The sequence below is a fragment of the Aphidius gifuensis genome, linkage group LG4 (assembly GCF_014905175.1).
Source record: "Aphidius gifuensis isolate YNYX2018 linkage group LG4, ASM1490517v1, whole genome shotgun sequence".
Classification (NCBI taxonomy): Eukaryota; Metazoa; Arthropoda; class Insecta; order Hymenoptera; family Braconidae; genus Aphidius; species Aphidius gifuensis.
In genome coordinates, this window is record NC_057791.1 from 5,644,573 (window position 1) to 5,660,239 (window position 15,667).

Below are 15,667 nucleotides of genomic sequence, written 5' to 3' on the forward strand. Positions count from 1 at the left end.
AAAAAAAACTTGTAAAAATTTAAAAAAAAAAATTTTTTTTTTGTTTATAATTTTTAAATTCATTGTTAATAACAATTGCATGTAAAAAACAATATAAAACAGTATAATTATGCATTTAAAGAGTAAACAATTGCCAAAATAATTTTTTTTCAATTTTATATCACTATATGCCGGTTGACTCTGTCTCGACACCGTTTCGATCGCGTTTCGACAGCATTTCGACCGCCTTTCGACAGGCTTTCGACACCGAATTGAGAGGTGCCTAATTTGCTCATTTTTTATTGTTTTAAATTGTTTAAACATTATAATGGACTTTATTAACAATAGATTAGTATTTTTCTATAAAAAAATTAATAAAAAATATAAAAAAACTTGTAAAATTTATAAACAAAAAAAAAATTTAAAAAAAAAAACAGGGAAACATAATAATAAAAGAGGTATTTTGTATTTTCAACGACTTACCTCTTTTTTTTATAATTTCTTAATAATTTATATTTTTCTTTGGAAAAAAATTTAATTTTCAGCAGGGAAACATTATAATATATATGGGGCATTCCAGGTCAAATCACTGAGTCATCGGCCTGACCCCTACCGATTCACTTGGAAATTTTTTTACTAGGTGTATTTTGGACCAAAAAACAAGCTTTTTTTTTTTCAATTTTTTTCCACCATTTTTACACCATAAAATAATTTTTTTTTTCGCCTACTATCGACTATCGAGTATTTTCCAAATTAGACCAGGTTTAAAATTCTGAAATTTTTCCCATATCATCTCGAGATAAAAACAAGTCACCCATAAAATTTTGGGAATGGGCCGAGAATAATTACTAATTTTTTTACGAATTTTAAAAATAGAATAATTTAATGATGGTTTCTTGTAGAGAAGTCAAAAATAAAAAAATCATCTAATATTTGTATCAGGAGTTTCTACAATGAACTGACCCATATAAATATAACACTTCAATGAAAAAAAATATGCATATAAACGCATGATGATCATAGGTGTCAACACAAACTATGTAACTGCACAAAAGCACTTGAACTTAAATTTTTTTTTTGGACACAATTTGGCAGTGTGACAAGTACATGTTATCATTCCCAATTGAAATTCATTATTTATTCAAAAATTAAATACAGTTATTAAATATATTTTATAAATATCTTTAAATATTATATATTATTATTTTTTTCTTTTTACAAATATTTATATTTAATTTATGCAAAATCAATAAACAATAAATATTAGAAATAAATTAAAAAAAAAAAAAATCAAATAAAGCCGCCATATTAAAAAAAAAACCACACTGCTCCAGAATTTTTTTTTTCTATTTTCAGAATATTAGAAAAATTATACAAGCATTCTATTTTTAAACACACATTATCGACAATCCAGTAAAGAAATATATTTTTTATTTTTTAAAAATATATATTTCATTTGGTGTCTTGGTTGACTTAACTATGACTGAGTATTATTCAATCTCCAAAATAAATTTAATATTTAGTGTTTTTTTTTTAATTTAAATTGAAATTGTTTAAATATATTAATAATGGATTTACAAAATAGATCAAATTGGAATGCATTAAGTGTAGAAGCAGCAATACAACAATTAAATTGCCAAGATGATGACACGGAAAATATATTACCACGTTGTAATACAGTAAGAAATACATCTAAATATATACAAAAAATAATTATAATTATAATATTAACTCACTAACTCAATACTTATAAATGGTATAAGTAAATTACTGTTTTCGGGACGACCCATATCTCATCGTTTGTCGATGAAACTGTGTTTATTTTGGCTGTAAGCCTGTATCGTATTTATATGTTAACTAATTAAAGCTGCAGTCAGTCAAATACATCAGCATTCGCAAACAGGTTCATTACGTTAAACTCGTTTCAATTATTCATCAAAAATTAATTATTTAAACAATCAACTAAATAAATCATTTTAAATAATAATTCACATATTAAAAATGTTTTTTATACTGTGAAAAATATATTTAGCTTGTTTGTTAATTAAATTTAACAATTATCTTGATTTATTTTATTTTTTTTTCAAATTTTAAAATGAATATTTGGTCTCAGCTTACAACTGAACATCCAACAATTGCAACAATTGCAAAGGATGAACAAAACACCAGTACCCGAAGAAAAAATAGAGCGGTAAAAAAAAAAATAATTATAAAAATCATAAATAGATAAATAATTGATTAGAAATAAAATTTAATTTTATATGTATATATATGTTTGTTTATAAGGCCTCGGTCAAGTTTTTCGAGTGTCTTGCCAAACAGTTCGACGATCTTAATTCATATATATATAATACCTGAAATTATTAATTGTCCGTAATGTGTTGACATGAAATCCATGCAACAAGTGTAAGTAGAAACAATTAAAGATGCCAAAATTAAATGAATCAAGTTTTTTTATTTTTCCGTTTAAATTAAAAGCTTAGGTAGAAAAAAAACAAAAAAAAAAATGTAATAAAAGTACATAAAAAAATTAAATTAAATTAAAAAATTGAAATAAAAAAATTAACAATAGAAAAAACGTTAAATTTATATTTAAAAATACATTTAAAATGTAAATTTTCTATTAAATTTTAAACAACATTTTTTCTACTAATTTAAAATATAAAATTAAAAAAATTAAACATTTTTTGTTTTATTTTTAATTTAACATTTATTTTGTTTAAATAAATGTAAAAATATAAATTTAATATTTTGGGTAAATTAATTTAACATTGATAAATATAATTCAATTTATAAAAAAAATTTTTTTTTTATATTCAAGTGTAGCCTAGGCATCTAAAAACAAACCCAAGTATCAAACAAGTCTGTAAATGAAATAACTCTACTAGTGTTTAGAATAATATATTTAGGATTACACGCTTGCGCAATATAAAATAATTGTAGAGTTGAAAATATCGTTGGTTTATTTTAAATTAATATTTTAATAAAAAGCAAGTGTGATTGTCTGACAACGTGTCTTAAATATTAATATTAAAAAAGTTTTATTTTATCTTATATTGTTGATAATATAATTAATAATTATTTAAAATGGATTTGGGAGGTGTTGATGTTTGGGGTCAAATTGCTTTGGAAACATCGCAAATGTATGTTGAAGAAGGTGGTGTTATTAAAAGTAGATTTGCTAGTACTGTAAGTTTCAATTGACAAAAAAAAAATAATAAAATAAATAATAATTTAAACAATATAATTACTAAATTAAACATATTTGTATTGAAATAAAATTAATATATATATTTTAATTTTCAGACAATTGAAAAGCTGCCTGATAAGGTAATTCTTAGAATATTTAGTTATTTATCACACCGTGAAATATGCAGATTAGCAAGAGTTTGTAAAAGATGGCGACAAATTGCATATGATACAAAACTTTGGAATTATGTTTCTTTACGTCCAGAAGTTAGTGGTCTTCATGTAAATTCACTTGAAATGTTGTTACAGCTAATAAGGCAAGTATTTTTCAATTATTTTTTTCTTATTTCAAATTTCAATATATAATTTATATATATTATTTTATATTTCTAGTGTACGTTTTGCATCGTCATTGAGATACATTGAGTTGCCAATTGAATTAATAACTCATACTGTTCTTCATGAACTCGCAAATAAATGTCCCAATTTGACTCATATGCTTTTAGATTTTTCGACTGCAATGCAGTTACATGATTTCTCTGAGATGCAAGCATTTCCAACAAAGCTAAAATACATGTGTATTTGTTTATCTGAAGTTATATTCATGGAAGGTTTTATGCGTAAAATATATAATTTTATAAATGGACTAGAAATTCTTCATCTTATTGGTAAGTTAATTATAATATTATTTATGATAATATTTAAATTTTTTAAATGTTTATTTAATTTATTAATTTTAGGAACATATGAAAAAGTTGAAGAAGAAGAAGAAGAAATTTATGAAGTTATTAATGTACATAAATTAAAATCAGCAACACCGAATTTACGTGTTATTAATTTATATGGTATTAATTTTGTTGATGATTCACATATTGATGCATTTTCATCAAATTGTATTCAACTTGAATGTTTAGCTGTTAATTTTTGTTCAAAAGTAACTGGTTCAACAATGAAAACTTTATTTCAAAGAAGTAGAAGACTTCGTTGTCTTTTAATGAAAGGAACAAGTATGAAATTAATTTTACGTAGGTGGGACGCTTCTCGTCACCTACGTATTTTTCATTTCTTTCAACATTATACTATTTATTATAATTAAATTGAAATTTTTTTAGATCTACATAGTGAATATGTGATGCAAGTTGAATGGGAAAAATCAAGTGTTCAAGAATTAGATATAACAGCAACTGATTTATCAACAGAATGTTTAATTGATATGTTAACAAGAATTCCAAGTTTACGTTTTTTAAGTGCTGGACAATTAAATGGTTTAAATGATAGTGTATTAAAATCATGGACAGAAATGGGAAATCCAAGAAATTTAGTTGCATTAGATTTTGATAGTTCAGATAATTTAACTGATGATGCATTACATAAATTTCTATCACGACATGGACATCAATTATGGGGTATATCATTATCCGGTATGCCTCATATAACTGATCAATTATGGCAAAGTGTTTTGCCAATATTAACAAATGCCAAGTAATTAAATTTATTTTCTTTATTTGATAATTTACTTGTTGTTTGTTGTTATTTTTTTAAATATATATTTTTATAGAATTGTCGTGATGGGAACACAAGAAAGATTGGGAGTTAATATTCATGTTGATCAATTGATGGATGGTATTGCAACTAATTGTCCTAATCTTGAACGATTAGAATTACGATGGGATCCTGAAAATCTTAGATTTTCAGATAAAAGTCAAAAAGCTATTGATGTTCTTCGTGTTAAATGCATCAAACTTCGTTGTCTTGTTTTGAGGTAATTTAGTTGGTTTTAATTTAACTTTTAGTTAATGATTGAATGATTATTTTTTACTTTAAAATAATACAATTTTTTTGATATAAAAATTTAACTTTTAGCGATGGAAGATATTACGAAACTGTTAAGGCTAATTTCGAACGTGCTGATAGACTAACTGTTGTACGTACAACAACTTGCTGCAGAGTTACAAATTATTATCTTTTACAAAATTACAGAGACTTAATATTTAATTAATTTAAATAATAGTAATAATTATAAATTTTTTTTATTTTAAATTTATATATTTAAAAATTTGTGAAATCATGTATTTTAATGATCTCCCAGTGCATATGCACTCGTTGTTTTTCTTTAAAATATGTAGATCAACGTAAAATTATTTTCGGATTATGAGGACAAGCTCGGTATTTCGAATGCAATTTAGTTTCTAACTATATAATTTTTCTTGGCAAGCTACTACTTCTTCAACCAATAATTAATAATTATTTTGCAAAATATAAAAATTATTTAATTTTTTTTAAGTATTTATTTAATTAAAAAAAAACTATTTTAGATTAATTTAAATAAAATTAATAATTTAGAATTGAAAAAAAAATTAAATTTCTTTTATTTTTTTTTTCAATAAATTTAATGTATAATTCATAAATAATCGTGTCATTAAGACACAAAGTTCATGAGTATTTTTCAATGTATTTCATCGTTTTAATTTACATTTAAGATTTTTATTCTATTTAAAATTTAAAATTAAATTCCGAGAAACAGTAAAAAAATATATCCAAGTGGATTTTTAAAATTTTTTTCGATTGAATTTGAATTATCAAATGTTTTAATACTTTTTCATCTTTCAACATTTATTTTTTTTTAAATTATTAAATAAACAATATAATATTTTCAATAATAAAGCGATTTCAAAAATTAAAAAGCAAATTTTTAATATAAAAAAAAACAAATTATCGAGAAAACATTTCTCTTTGATAGAAATAATAATTCAGTTTTAATTAAAACAATCAAATTGTCATTATATTTTTGTCTGTAATTTAAAAAATATGAAACAACATACAAAGTTTTTGATTAAATCTTGAATGTATAAATTATTTCTGGCGTATAAAGTACGTAATGTGTGAACTAGTTTTATTTTAGTATACAAAGAATGAAAAGAAAAAAAAAGTCATATAGTTATTAAAGCGTCTGTTTTTTTCCTTTTTTAGAAAATTATAATTTTTTAAATTATATAAATTTTCAAATTTTATGTAAATATAATATATACTCTCTAAAAATTTCTGGTAAATTATTTATATTATTTTAAATTAGTATTTGTTAGATATTTATTCAATTAAAAAGGAATTAATAAAATAAAATTTACAAAAAATAATTAAAATTAAGGTTCAAAGGACAAAAGAGCTATGACCATTGAAATATTTGTTATCATATATAACAAATCAAAGAGGAAATGACAGTGTTAAAGTTAAGTATCAGATTATAAAACGCACGATAAGGGTCAATGGGGTTAAACAAATTCATCGAATAGAATTTTCAATTCTCTCAGTTGTTATCCAACTATCCGATTGATTTGACTTGACTAAAATCATCGGGACAACATATATAATATTTTTAACGAGTGTTATGATTTTTTTTAAATCTTAATTAACAGTTTAATATTTTTTTTTTTCATTTAAAATGACAATAAGAAGTGGTAAAAGAGAATTTCAATGGCCTTCGGTGCTATGGTGTCTTCATCTTTATATTTTAGGAATTTATGGACTTTATCATCTTGTTTTTGTAGCATCATGGCTAACTGTTTTATTTGGTAAGTTAAAAAATTATTAAATCTATATTTTTTGTTTATTACTATCACGAGAAAATTATAATTAAATATTAAATTTTTAAGTTTTTTTATATTATCTAATTTTGATTCAATATTTATTATAAAAATTCAAATTCTACATTAATAGATGAATTAAAAATTATTAAAATTTATTTATAACAATGATATTTTGTAAATAAAAAAAATATTTTACAAGTCATCCAGTCAATTTTTAAAACTGAAAATCAATGATAAATCTAGACTAATTTTAACACCTAAAAAAACCTTAAATTCTCCAGTTTTTTATTCATCAAATGTTTTAGCCATAACTAAAAAATAATTACATCATTGATGTTTAATTTTTTTTTCTAGGATTATTAATCATCACAATGGGTTACATTGGCTTGACAATTGGAGCACACAGATTATGGGCTCATCAATCATTCGAGGCCAATGGATTTACAAAATTCATCTTAATGTTATGCCACACTCTAGCTGGTGTTGTAAGTATTTTTATTATTTTTAGAAAGTTAACATTAAACTTAAAAAAAATGTAAATATATTTTTTATATTTTGTAATACATTGCCAATAATTAAATAATTACCTAAATATTTATTCAGGGACCAATTTATGATTGGGTACTTGCACATAGAATTCATCACAAATATTATGGTACTGAAAAAGATCTTTTTAATCACAATAAAGGATTTTTATACAGTCATTTTATAACAAATCTATTGGGTTATCCAAGTGACTATGAAAAAACAGCAAAATTAATTGACATGAGAGATATTGAGTCAGATTATTTCGTCTGGTTTCAAAAAAGGTTGTTGTTTATTTTTTATAATATAAATAAAACTAAATTATTGAATTGTCTAAATTATATCATTTTTATTTTCAGATTTTATACTGTTTTATTTATAATTTTTGGATTATTATTACCAATAAATGCACCAGCAGAATACTGGGATGAGCCAATTGATACTGCATTTTATGTTATTGGTTTTTTCCGTCTTTGGGTACTATTAAATGTTGGCTGGTTAATAAATAGTGCAAAAATCATTTGGGGACTTCAATCAAAAGACAAGTTATTATCCTTTACTGATACTTATTCATTATTATTTAAATTATTTATACATAAACCACGTAGTCATGGAACTATTATTATTAATAATCAAGGTGTATGCATGCAATAATTTTGTTTCTTTTTTTTTTTCTAACATATAATTAAAATAAATAATTATTATAAATTTTCATTTATTTATTTATTTATTTATTTATTTATTTATTTATTTATTTATTTATTCAAGTATTGATATACTTTTTTTTTTTTTTAGATTTCCTCCAGATGATAATTCAGTATTTATTATAAATAAATCATTTTGGCCAAATTATCATTATTTAATGAGCTGGGATTGGAAAACAAATGAATTTGGTGGATATGATAGTGGTTTTACATCATTTTTATTAACAAATATGGAAAATATTGGACTTATAAGTAGCATGAAAAGTGCATCTAATGAAAGTATAAGAGATGCACTTTATAAATTATCAATTAATAAAAATAAAAGCATAACAATTGATGATATTTTTGATAAAGTTAAATTAAATGCTGAATATGAAGCAGCTAAAGCTAAACTTCGATTTGTTCATTAAATTTGTATATTCATTAGCTACATTTGATCATTTTTTTTTTTCATATTAAAAATTCATTGTAACAAGTGTTCTTATGTTTGAATTTATTTTTTTATAACTTGTCATTTTTATAGATTTTTTGTTTTGTGAAATTCTTTTTTCTTTTTAAATTGATGTGTGAATGAAAATAAGATGATTTATCAAAGTTTATAATGCAAACAAGAAGACCCTCGTTGACCTAAATAATTAATTAATTTATCATTTAAAAAATGCATGAAATAACAACTGTTAAAATGTTTGAAAAAAAATAGCAACAATATGATATTATTATTTCAATTATTGATCTATCAAAAACAAAATAAATTGGCAACTTAATCTATCAAATATTTACTTAAACACTTGGCACAAAAACTTGAATCACTTGTTGATCAAGTGTTGACTTGATAATTTAAAACAACACTTGATTTACCATCACATCCAAGTCGTAAATATTTTTATAAATAACAATTACTAATTAATTAATTATGAATAAAATTAACTATTGGAATTTCAAATAAACATCTCCAGCTCGTTTTTTTTATGGATTAAATCATCAAAGTAAAGCTGGGCAACATTTCCAAGTAAAAAATAATAAAACACTTTGCTTTTTTCAATTTTTTTTTTTTTTTATTGAATATATATTATTAAAAATTCAAATGTACAAATTTATGTTGATTAAAATTTATTTGAAAAATGAAAAAAAAAAAAAAAAGATGTATATTACATGCAAAAAAAAAAATCTTAAAAAATTATTTCTTTGAAATTTTTTTTTAATCATAATTATAGTAGTTTGCTCAGTAACTTTTTCAAGTAATTTTGACTATTTAAATTGTCTCTGTTTATTCGTTAAATCAAAGAGAGCTTTAAAAATATTTTTTTTTTTATATTTATTTCATAATGACAAAATTATTTTAAACTACGTGTAAATGCTGTTATCAATGCTGAATATATTTGAGCGGAAAAACTGTGAGAGTTTGTTGTAAACTTAAAATAATATAAATATGTATTTTTTTTTTGTCAAAATCTCTAAAACAATTCTTCACACTCTTTTGATTTACTTTTTTTTTTTATGAATAAAATTTACAGTTTAAATTCAATAATTATTAATCATTTTGTAGAAATTTTCGACGTTTATATATAAAAAAAAAAAAATAATAATAAGTACAAAATATGATAATAATTAAAAAATAATAAGCATTATTTTTTTTTCTTTTAAAACAGCAATTTACCGTAGTTAATCTTTGAAAAAAAAAAAATCATTTTTAATGAGTTACGAAGAATTCAAGTCCTTATGTCTCATTATATATATAAATATATTTATATCAAGGAATTTTTATTTGTTATCGACATATTTTCTTCTCAAATTTTAACACAAAAATTATTATTGTTAATTAAATTATCAATAAAATGTTTAAATAAATAAATGGAAAAAAAAAATTAGACATAAATCATTGAAATTTAAGGTGGCTAGGCAAGTTTATTTTGGAAATGTACAAATATCAAATTGATGATTTAATGATGATAATAAATATATAAAAGAAAAATTAATAATAATAATAATAGTAATAATAATAATAAAAATAATAATATAGTAAATAAAATAAGAGAGAAAAATATATCTTATAGGATGAACAAATAAATTATCATCTTATTTGTCACATTAAAACCTGAAGTCAATTCAATTTTTTTTTTTTTTAAATAAATCGACGAAATGGACATTGGTTAAATTATTATCATTTCAACTCTTTTTGTTTTTTTAATTGAAATATAATTTAATTAATTTTATTGGTCTTTTGGATTATGAATAATTGTTGCATTACGATCTTCAACAGTTTGATCTTTATCACCCCAACCCCAAACTTCATGACTACCATCACCAGTTCTTTTAACACGATTTTGTATCATTCCTTTTTCAACAACTTTTAAATCATATGCCCAACCAATTTTAGCAAAAAAATCAATAAATCCAGTTGTCCAATTAAGACCATAACTACCAAGTTCAGCTGCTTTATAATCCCATGGAAAAACATGATGATAATTATGCCATCCTTCACCAAATGCACCAATTGCAACACTAATATTTTCTGATGGATTTATATTTCTACAAGAAAAAAATATAAATAAATTTATTAATTGATATTCTACTATTATTTAAATATAAAATAATAATTATTTAAAAATTATTTCTTACTTGTCATAAGGTCTTGGACCAAAGAAATGTGCTGCTGAATTAACAAGCCATGTCATATTTAATGTAATTGCATAACGTAACAAAGTTGCAACAAGCATGGCATTCCAGTATGTTTCATTCCAAAAATACATTGGTACTGCTGTTGGTATAACAAATGCAACAATAGGCATCAAATAAAAATAATATCTATAAGAAAATATAAAATAAAGTTGTAATAATTATCAAAAAAACATTTGTTAAAAAATAAAATTAATAAACTTACTTTTTTTGGAAAGCAACAACTGGATCAGCTTCAAGATCTTTCATCTCAAGACCTTTACCTTTTTCTATGACATCTGGATGTTTTCTAGACATTAACCAACCAACATGAGAGAAAAAAAAACCACGTTTAGCATTATGAGGATCAGCATCTGTTTCACTGTATTTATGATGTACTCTGTGATCTCTTGACCATTCCCAAATTGAATTCTACAATAAAATAATACAATTAATATATATATAAATAAAATATATAATGATAATTTATTAAATAAAATAATTACCTGGAATGCCAATAAATTAAAAACCATAAGTATCAAACGAAGTGGTAGCTTTGCTTTGTATGATTTGTGTGACCATAATCTGTGAGCTCCAGCTGTTATTCCTAGTCCACCACATACGTATAAACAATATGCTAAAAAAAATAATAATTTAAATAAATATTTAAATAATCAATATTGTGTTTTTGTATTTACATTATAAATAATTATTCAACTTACCAAATAATGTAGTTAAAAGTTTAGCACTTGTTAAAGCACGATAAAGTCCATAGAGAGCAGCAAGATGTAATATAACAAATGCTAAAACATTTCTCCATACAATTTTTCTAATAAATATTTTTTTATTTTTAATTTCTGTTGTTAATTGTGTTTGTGGATTTACTTCCAATTCATTTTCAAATAAAACACCTGTTGGTGCTGATGTTATATTTGGTCCCATTGTTTTTTTTTTATTATTATATAAATATCATTCAATTCTGTAAATCAATAATTTTAAAAATAAATTATTATACAACTATTATTATATTAATGATTATTTATTTTTTTATTCTAAGAATAATTTGTAATAAGATCTGATGATTATTTGCTCAATACACATGTGAACTTTGTCAGTAAGGTCATGTATTTTATTGAGTATTATAAAATGATAATGTTTATTATTATTATTTTTTTTATGCAGTGGAAAAAAAATAATAAATATTGAAATTTATCAAGCGTAAAATTGTTCATGAATCAGCTGAGTGATAAGTATAAGAAACACGACATCATCAGCTTATTAAAGCATGTAATTACTGATAATTATGACACGTACATTATTTACTATAGAGTATTAATAATTTTTTTATAATTTCAAGCAATTAATTTTGATTATTTATTCAAATGATGATTAAAACTTTCCCACATTACTCAATATATTTTTTTGATAATATTAAATAAAAAAAATTTGCAAATTTTTAAAGATAAATTTAACCGGATATATTTACTCAAATTAATCATTATTGTAATTCATCTAGTCTAAACAAAAATTAACACCTAAATATTAAAGCTTCATCAAAATATGATTAATAAAAATAAAAAAAAAAAACAAATTAATTATTTCACCTCCTACAGTTATTTAATATCATATATGCGCAGTTATTTTTTTAGCCATAATAAATGTGTTGATTGTTTTTGTTATTATTTTAGTAATTCAATAACAATTTATCTTTTTTTTTTTTCTCAAGTTTAAGTACTGTTTATCACGAATAATTAACTAAAAATCAACATGATTGTATAAAATAATATTAATTGAATAATAACAACAACGTAATAGATATTAATTTGTTTGTTATTTTTTCGTGGAGATTGTTCTGGAAAGTAACTGACGCTTTTACTAATAAACACTGCCCTGCATTGAAATTACCCTTATGATAGAAATTAAATAAACAAAACTAAAAAATAGTTTTTAAATTCTTATATAAACTTTGTTGTATGAAAAAAAAAAAATAAATAATTTCTATTCGTTATCAGGTTTAATGAGTGTTGAAATTATTTTGATAAGTTTAGGTACAAAGTGGCATATCGACTGTCCTTGTAAAAAAAAAAAAATAAAATGTCTAAAGGATTCACCGGCGCAGGCTCGTAAATTCAGCTCATTTCCAATACTATTTTATGGTTTTTTTTTTTTCTATCTAACACTCGAGTACACAATCAAATAAATTGATAATAAAAAAAAAAAAAGATAAACAAAGTGTACATTAAATTCAACGAAAAAAAAATTATCAAATAATTAAATTAATTGAAATTATTACGTGAAAATTTTATAATAATTAAACAAATAATAATTAAACGAAAAAAAATATTATTCATGTGTTATCCACGTGATGCAACGTGGCGTAAATTGTTAAAAAAATTTTTTTTTTTTTTTTTTTTTCAGCTACGTGTATTTTAATGTGGGTGTGTTTCTAAAACACACTACACAGTCAAACACGTTTTGGTCTAGTTAACCTATCTCTCTCTCTCTCTTCAAAAAAAAAAAAAAAATTATGATGAAATACTCAAAATATTATGATGATTATTAAATAATAAAAAATATTCCGCTTAAAATAAATTATAATTGAATTAAAATATGTTTAAATAAAAAAAATTTATAAAAGCCGGTTTTTTTTTTTTTGACCATCAACGAATAATAAAATATATCTTACTGTTTCTGACACGATGGAGCAAACGCGTTGCCTTATTTCCAGCAATGTTGTAACTAAACATGCGTTAGGGCTCAGGCCAGAATATAAGAGCCAATGACAGACGAGTAAAACTCGCGCCACTCAAAATTAACGAATCAACGTTCATCTTTTAGAACAGCTGCCTTACTATTATTTTGCACGTTGCTTTTTTTCATCATTTACCTTTACATAATATAACCCTCATTTTTTATTTATTTTTTTTTCCTAAACACATGCTATTTTATGGTATATACATAGAGCATTTTCAATAAATAATTAATATGTAGATAAGTAATAAAAATACGATGAATTTAATGAGTTGCGTGTTGATGAACTTGCTCATAAATATATTAGAATATCATTTTAATAATTAATTTTAATATTGACAATAAATCACTCGTAATTGTAACATGTAAATATAATTATCCAATTAATAGAATTTTAAATATATTTATATAAAAATGAAAGGAGAGTAAATGAAAAAAAAAAAAAAAAAAAGCCTAATAACTATGAGGGAAAGTTGATCCGGTGATCTTACTTCCTGAATGAAAATTTATCTATTTTTAGAATATAGAAGAAAAATATATATTGATTTTTAATTTATCATATATATTTTATATATTTTCTATTTTATCAATGACAAGGTCAACGAGGTTAAACATTTTTAGACAACAAAATTTGGTTAGTCTATTGTAACTTGATTATTATTAAAAATTATCTAAAAAGCCTTGAGTATTTTTCGATTATTATTATTTCTAAAACGTGGAAATTTATCTAAACAATGGCATCATTAATTTTTTGATAAATAAATTTAATTTTTAATAATTATAAAACTTTAAGTAAGATGTTTTTTTTTTTTTGTTTAAATATATGATAAATTGTAATTTATTTACCTGTTTTAATTCACTATTATTCACAATTTAATTAATAATTATATATTATTTTTTAAGTTAAAAAAAAAATTAATATTAATGTTTGACGATTGAGAGTTAAACGACGACTGAATAAAAAATGCCAACTCGCAACATATAAGAGTGTTTGAGGCTACAGGTTTTTTTTCGTCAGAGCCGTCGAAAGATTATGAATCCAGCTGCTATCTAGTGGAATTTTTATGTACCATATTCGACTTTGTACCTTCAAAGTAAATTACAATTATGAATCATCAAAATATGTAATCTCTCCAAAAATTATTATTATTCTTTTTTTTTTTTTTTTATAGAAGGAAAAATATCATTTTTAATAACAAAAATATAATGATGATGACACGAGTGAGAAAGTACGCTTGTGTGATAAATAATTTATTGATAAATAAGAACAAAGTCTGTATATGATGGTCAAAGGTATATTCTAATTGTTATTATTTTTTTTAAATAATATTTTTTTTATATGATGGTCGAATGTTCATCACGTGACTGCCAAATGATTTTTTTTTATTTTATTTTTTTATATTTGATATTTAGAGAAGAAAAAAAAATCGTGACTAAGGTCAATTATGTCAATAGTAAAATAATCGACATTTGAAAATTTAATGAAGAAAAAAAAAAAAATCGTCTTATTATTATCTATATATTTTATTAATAATAAATTATTATTTTATTAAATGACTTTTTTTTTTTTTTTTTGATTTTTTAAATTTAAAATTAACTGATGGATTTTTTAAATCTGATGATAAAATTTTTTTTCTAAGAAAAAAAGAGTATAAATTTTTTACTTTATTAACTCGAAAAAAAAAAATATATTTTAATTTTATTTATATCCCTTTTTTAACGTATGATTTTTAAGATGAGAATAATTATATTTTTTTTTTTTTTAAATTATTATATATTGTTATTAATAGTTAAATTAATATCAATATTGAAGGTCACTTTACTGGATATGAATTTTATTATTAGTATAGACATTAAAAAATGAAATATAATTAATATTATTAACCAATATGACCTTCTAAATTAAAACTGCATATTCAATTTATTGATTATAAATAAAAAAAGATTATTTAAATATTTCATGGATCTGCTATTTTTTTCTAATAAACTGAAAGAGATAAAAAAATTCTACAAGCAGATTTAAATTTAGAAGAAAAAAATCTATTAGATAATGGTATTTTTAATTTTAACAAAAATATTCAACCAACTTTGTCTTAGGTGTAATGTTTATTTATTTTTTTTGATTATTTTTTTGAACTTTGATATGTTCTATGTTTTTTTTTATGTTGTATATATTAAACAGCGAAAAACAATTTTATTTTGATCAAAGTTCATCATCAATTATTCGATTTATCTGATTTCCGTGTTTAGATTAAGATCATGATTTGTTCATTTTTTTTT

At 22.1% G+C, this 15,667-nt stretch overlaps 3 protein-coding genes across 9 annotated transcripts; 2 read left to right on the forward strand and 1 right to left on the reverse strand.

Annotated features, from left to right (window-relative positions):
- Positions 1-1,477: 1,477 nt before the first annotated feature.
- Positions 1,478-6,414, forward strand: LOC122854828 (F-box/LRR-repeat protein 2). Of its 5 annotated transcripts, none has more exons than XM_044155826.1 (8): positions 1,478-1,658; positions 3,286-3,485; positions 3,562-3,836; positions 3,909-4,175; positions 4,281-4,650; positions 4,727-4,930; positions 5,032-6,039; positions 6,314-6,414. In XM_044155826.1, the coding sequence occupies exons 1-7, from the start codon at positions 1,548-1,550 to the stop codon at positions 5,165-5,167; spliced, it is 1,563 nt and encodes a 520-aa protein (XP_044011761.1). In that variant the 5' UTR covers positions 1,478-1,547; the 3' UTR covers positions 5,168-6,039; positions 6,314-6,414. The 5 variants fall into 5 exon arrangements, with proteins under 5 accessions (XP_044011761.1, XP_044011763.1, XP_044011765.1 ...); XM_044155828.1 differs by lacking the exon at positions 1,478-1,658 and adding an exon at positions 1,991-2,170; XM_044155830.1 differs by lacking the exon at positions 1,478-1,658 and adding an exon at positions 2,246-2,385.
- Positions 6,415-6,470: 56 nt separating this feature from the next.
- On the forward strand, positions 6,471-8,457 carry LOC122854830 (acyl-CoA Delta-9 desaturase). The gene is made up of 5 exons (XM_044155835.1): positions 6,471-6,737; positions 7,107-7,237; positions 7,356-7,561; positions 7,637-7,822; positions 8,073-8,457. Exons 1-5 carry the CDS (start codon positions 6,608-6,610, stop codon positions 8,389-8,391), a joined length of 972 nt encoding a protein of 323 aa, XP_044011770.1. The 5' UTR covers positions 6,471-6,607; the 3' UTR covers positions 8,392-8,457.
- Positions 8,458-9,873: 1,416 nt separating this feature from the next.
- LOC122854829 (acyl-CoA Delta-9 desaturase-like) lies at positions 9,874-14,359 on the reverse strand. Of its 3 annotated transcripts, none has more exons than XM_044155832.1 (6): positions 14,234-14,359; positions 11,359-11,615; positions 11,143-11,273; positions 10,863-11,068; positions 10,601-10,786; positions 9,874-10,510 (listed from the first exon to the last, which is right to left on the reverse strand). In XM_044155832.1, exons 2-6 carry the CDS (start codon positions 11,576-11,578, stop codon positions 10,192-10,194), a joined length of 1,062 nt encoding a protein of 353 aa, XP_044011767.1. In that variant the 5' UTR covers positions 11,579-11,615; positions 14,234-14,359; the 3' UTR covers positions 9,874-10,191. The 3 variants fall into 3 exon arrangements, with proteins under 3 accessions (XP_044011767.1, XP_044011769.1, XP_044011768.1); XM_044155834.1 differs by lacking the exon at positions 14,234-14,359 and adding an exon at positions 13,323-13,372; XM_044155833.1 differs by lacking the exon at positions 14,234-14,359 and adding an exon at positions 12,241-12,715.
- Between the last annotated feature and the right edge of the window lie 1,308 nt (positions 14,360-15,667).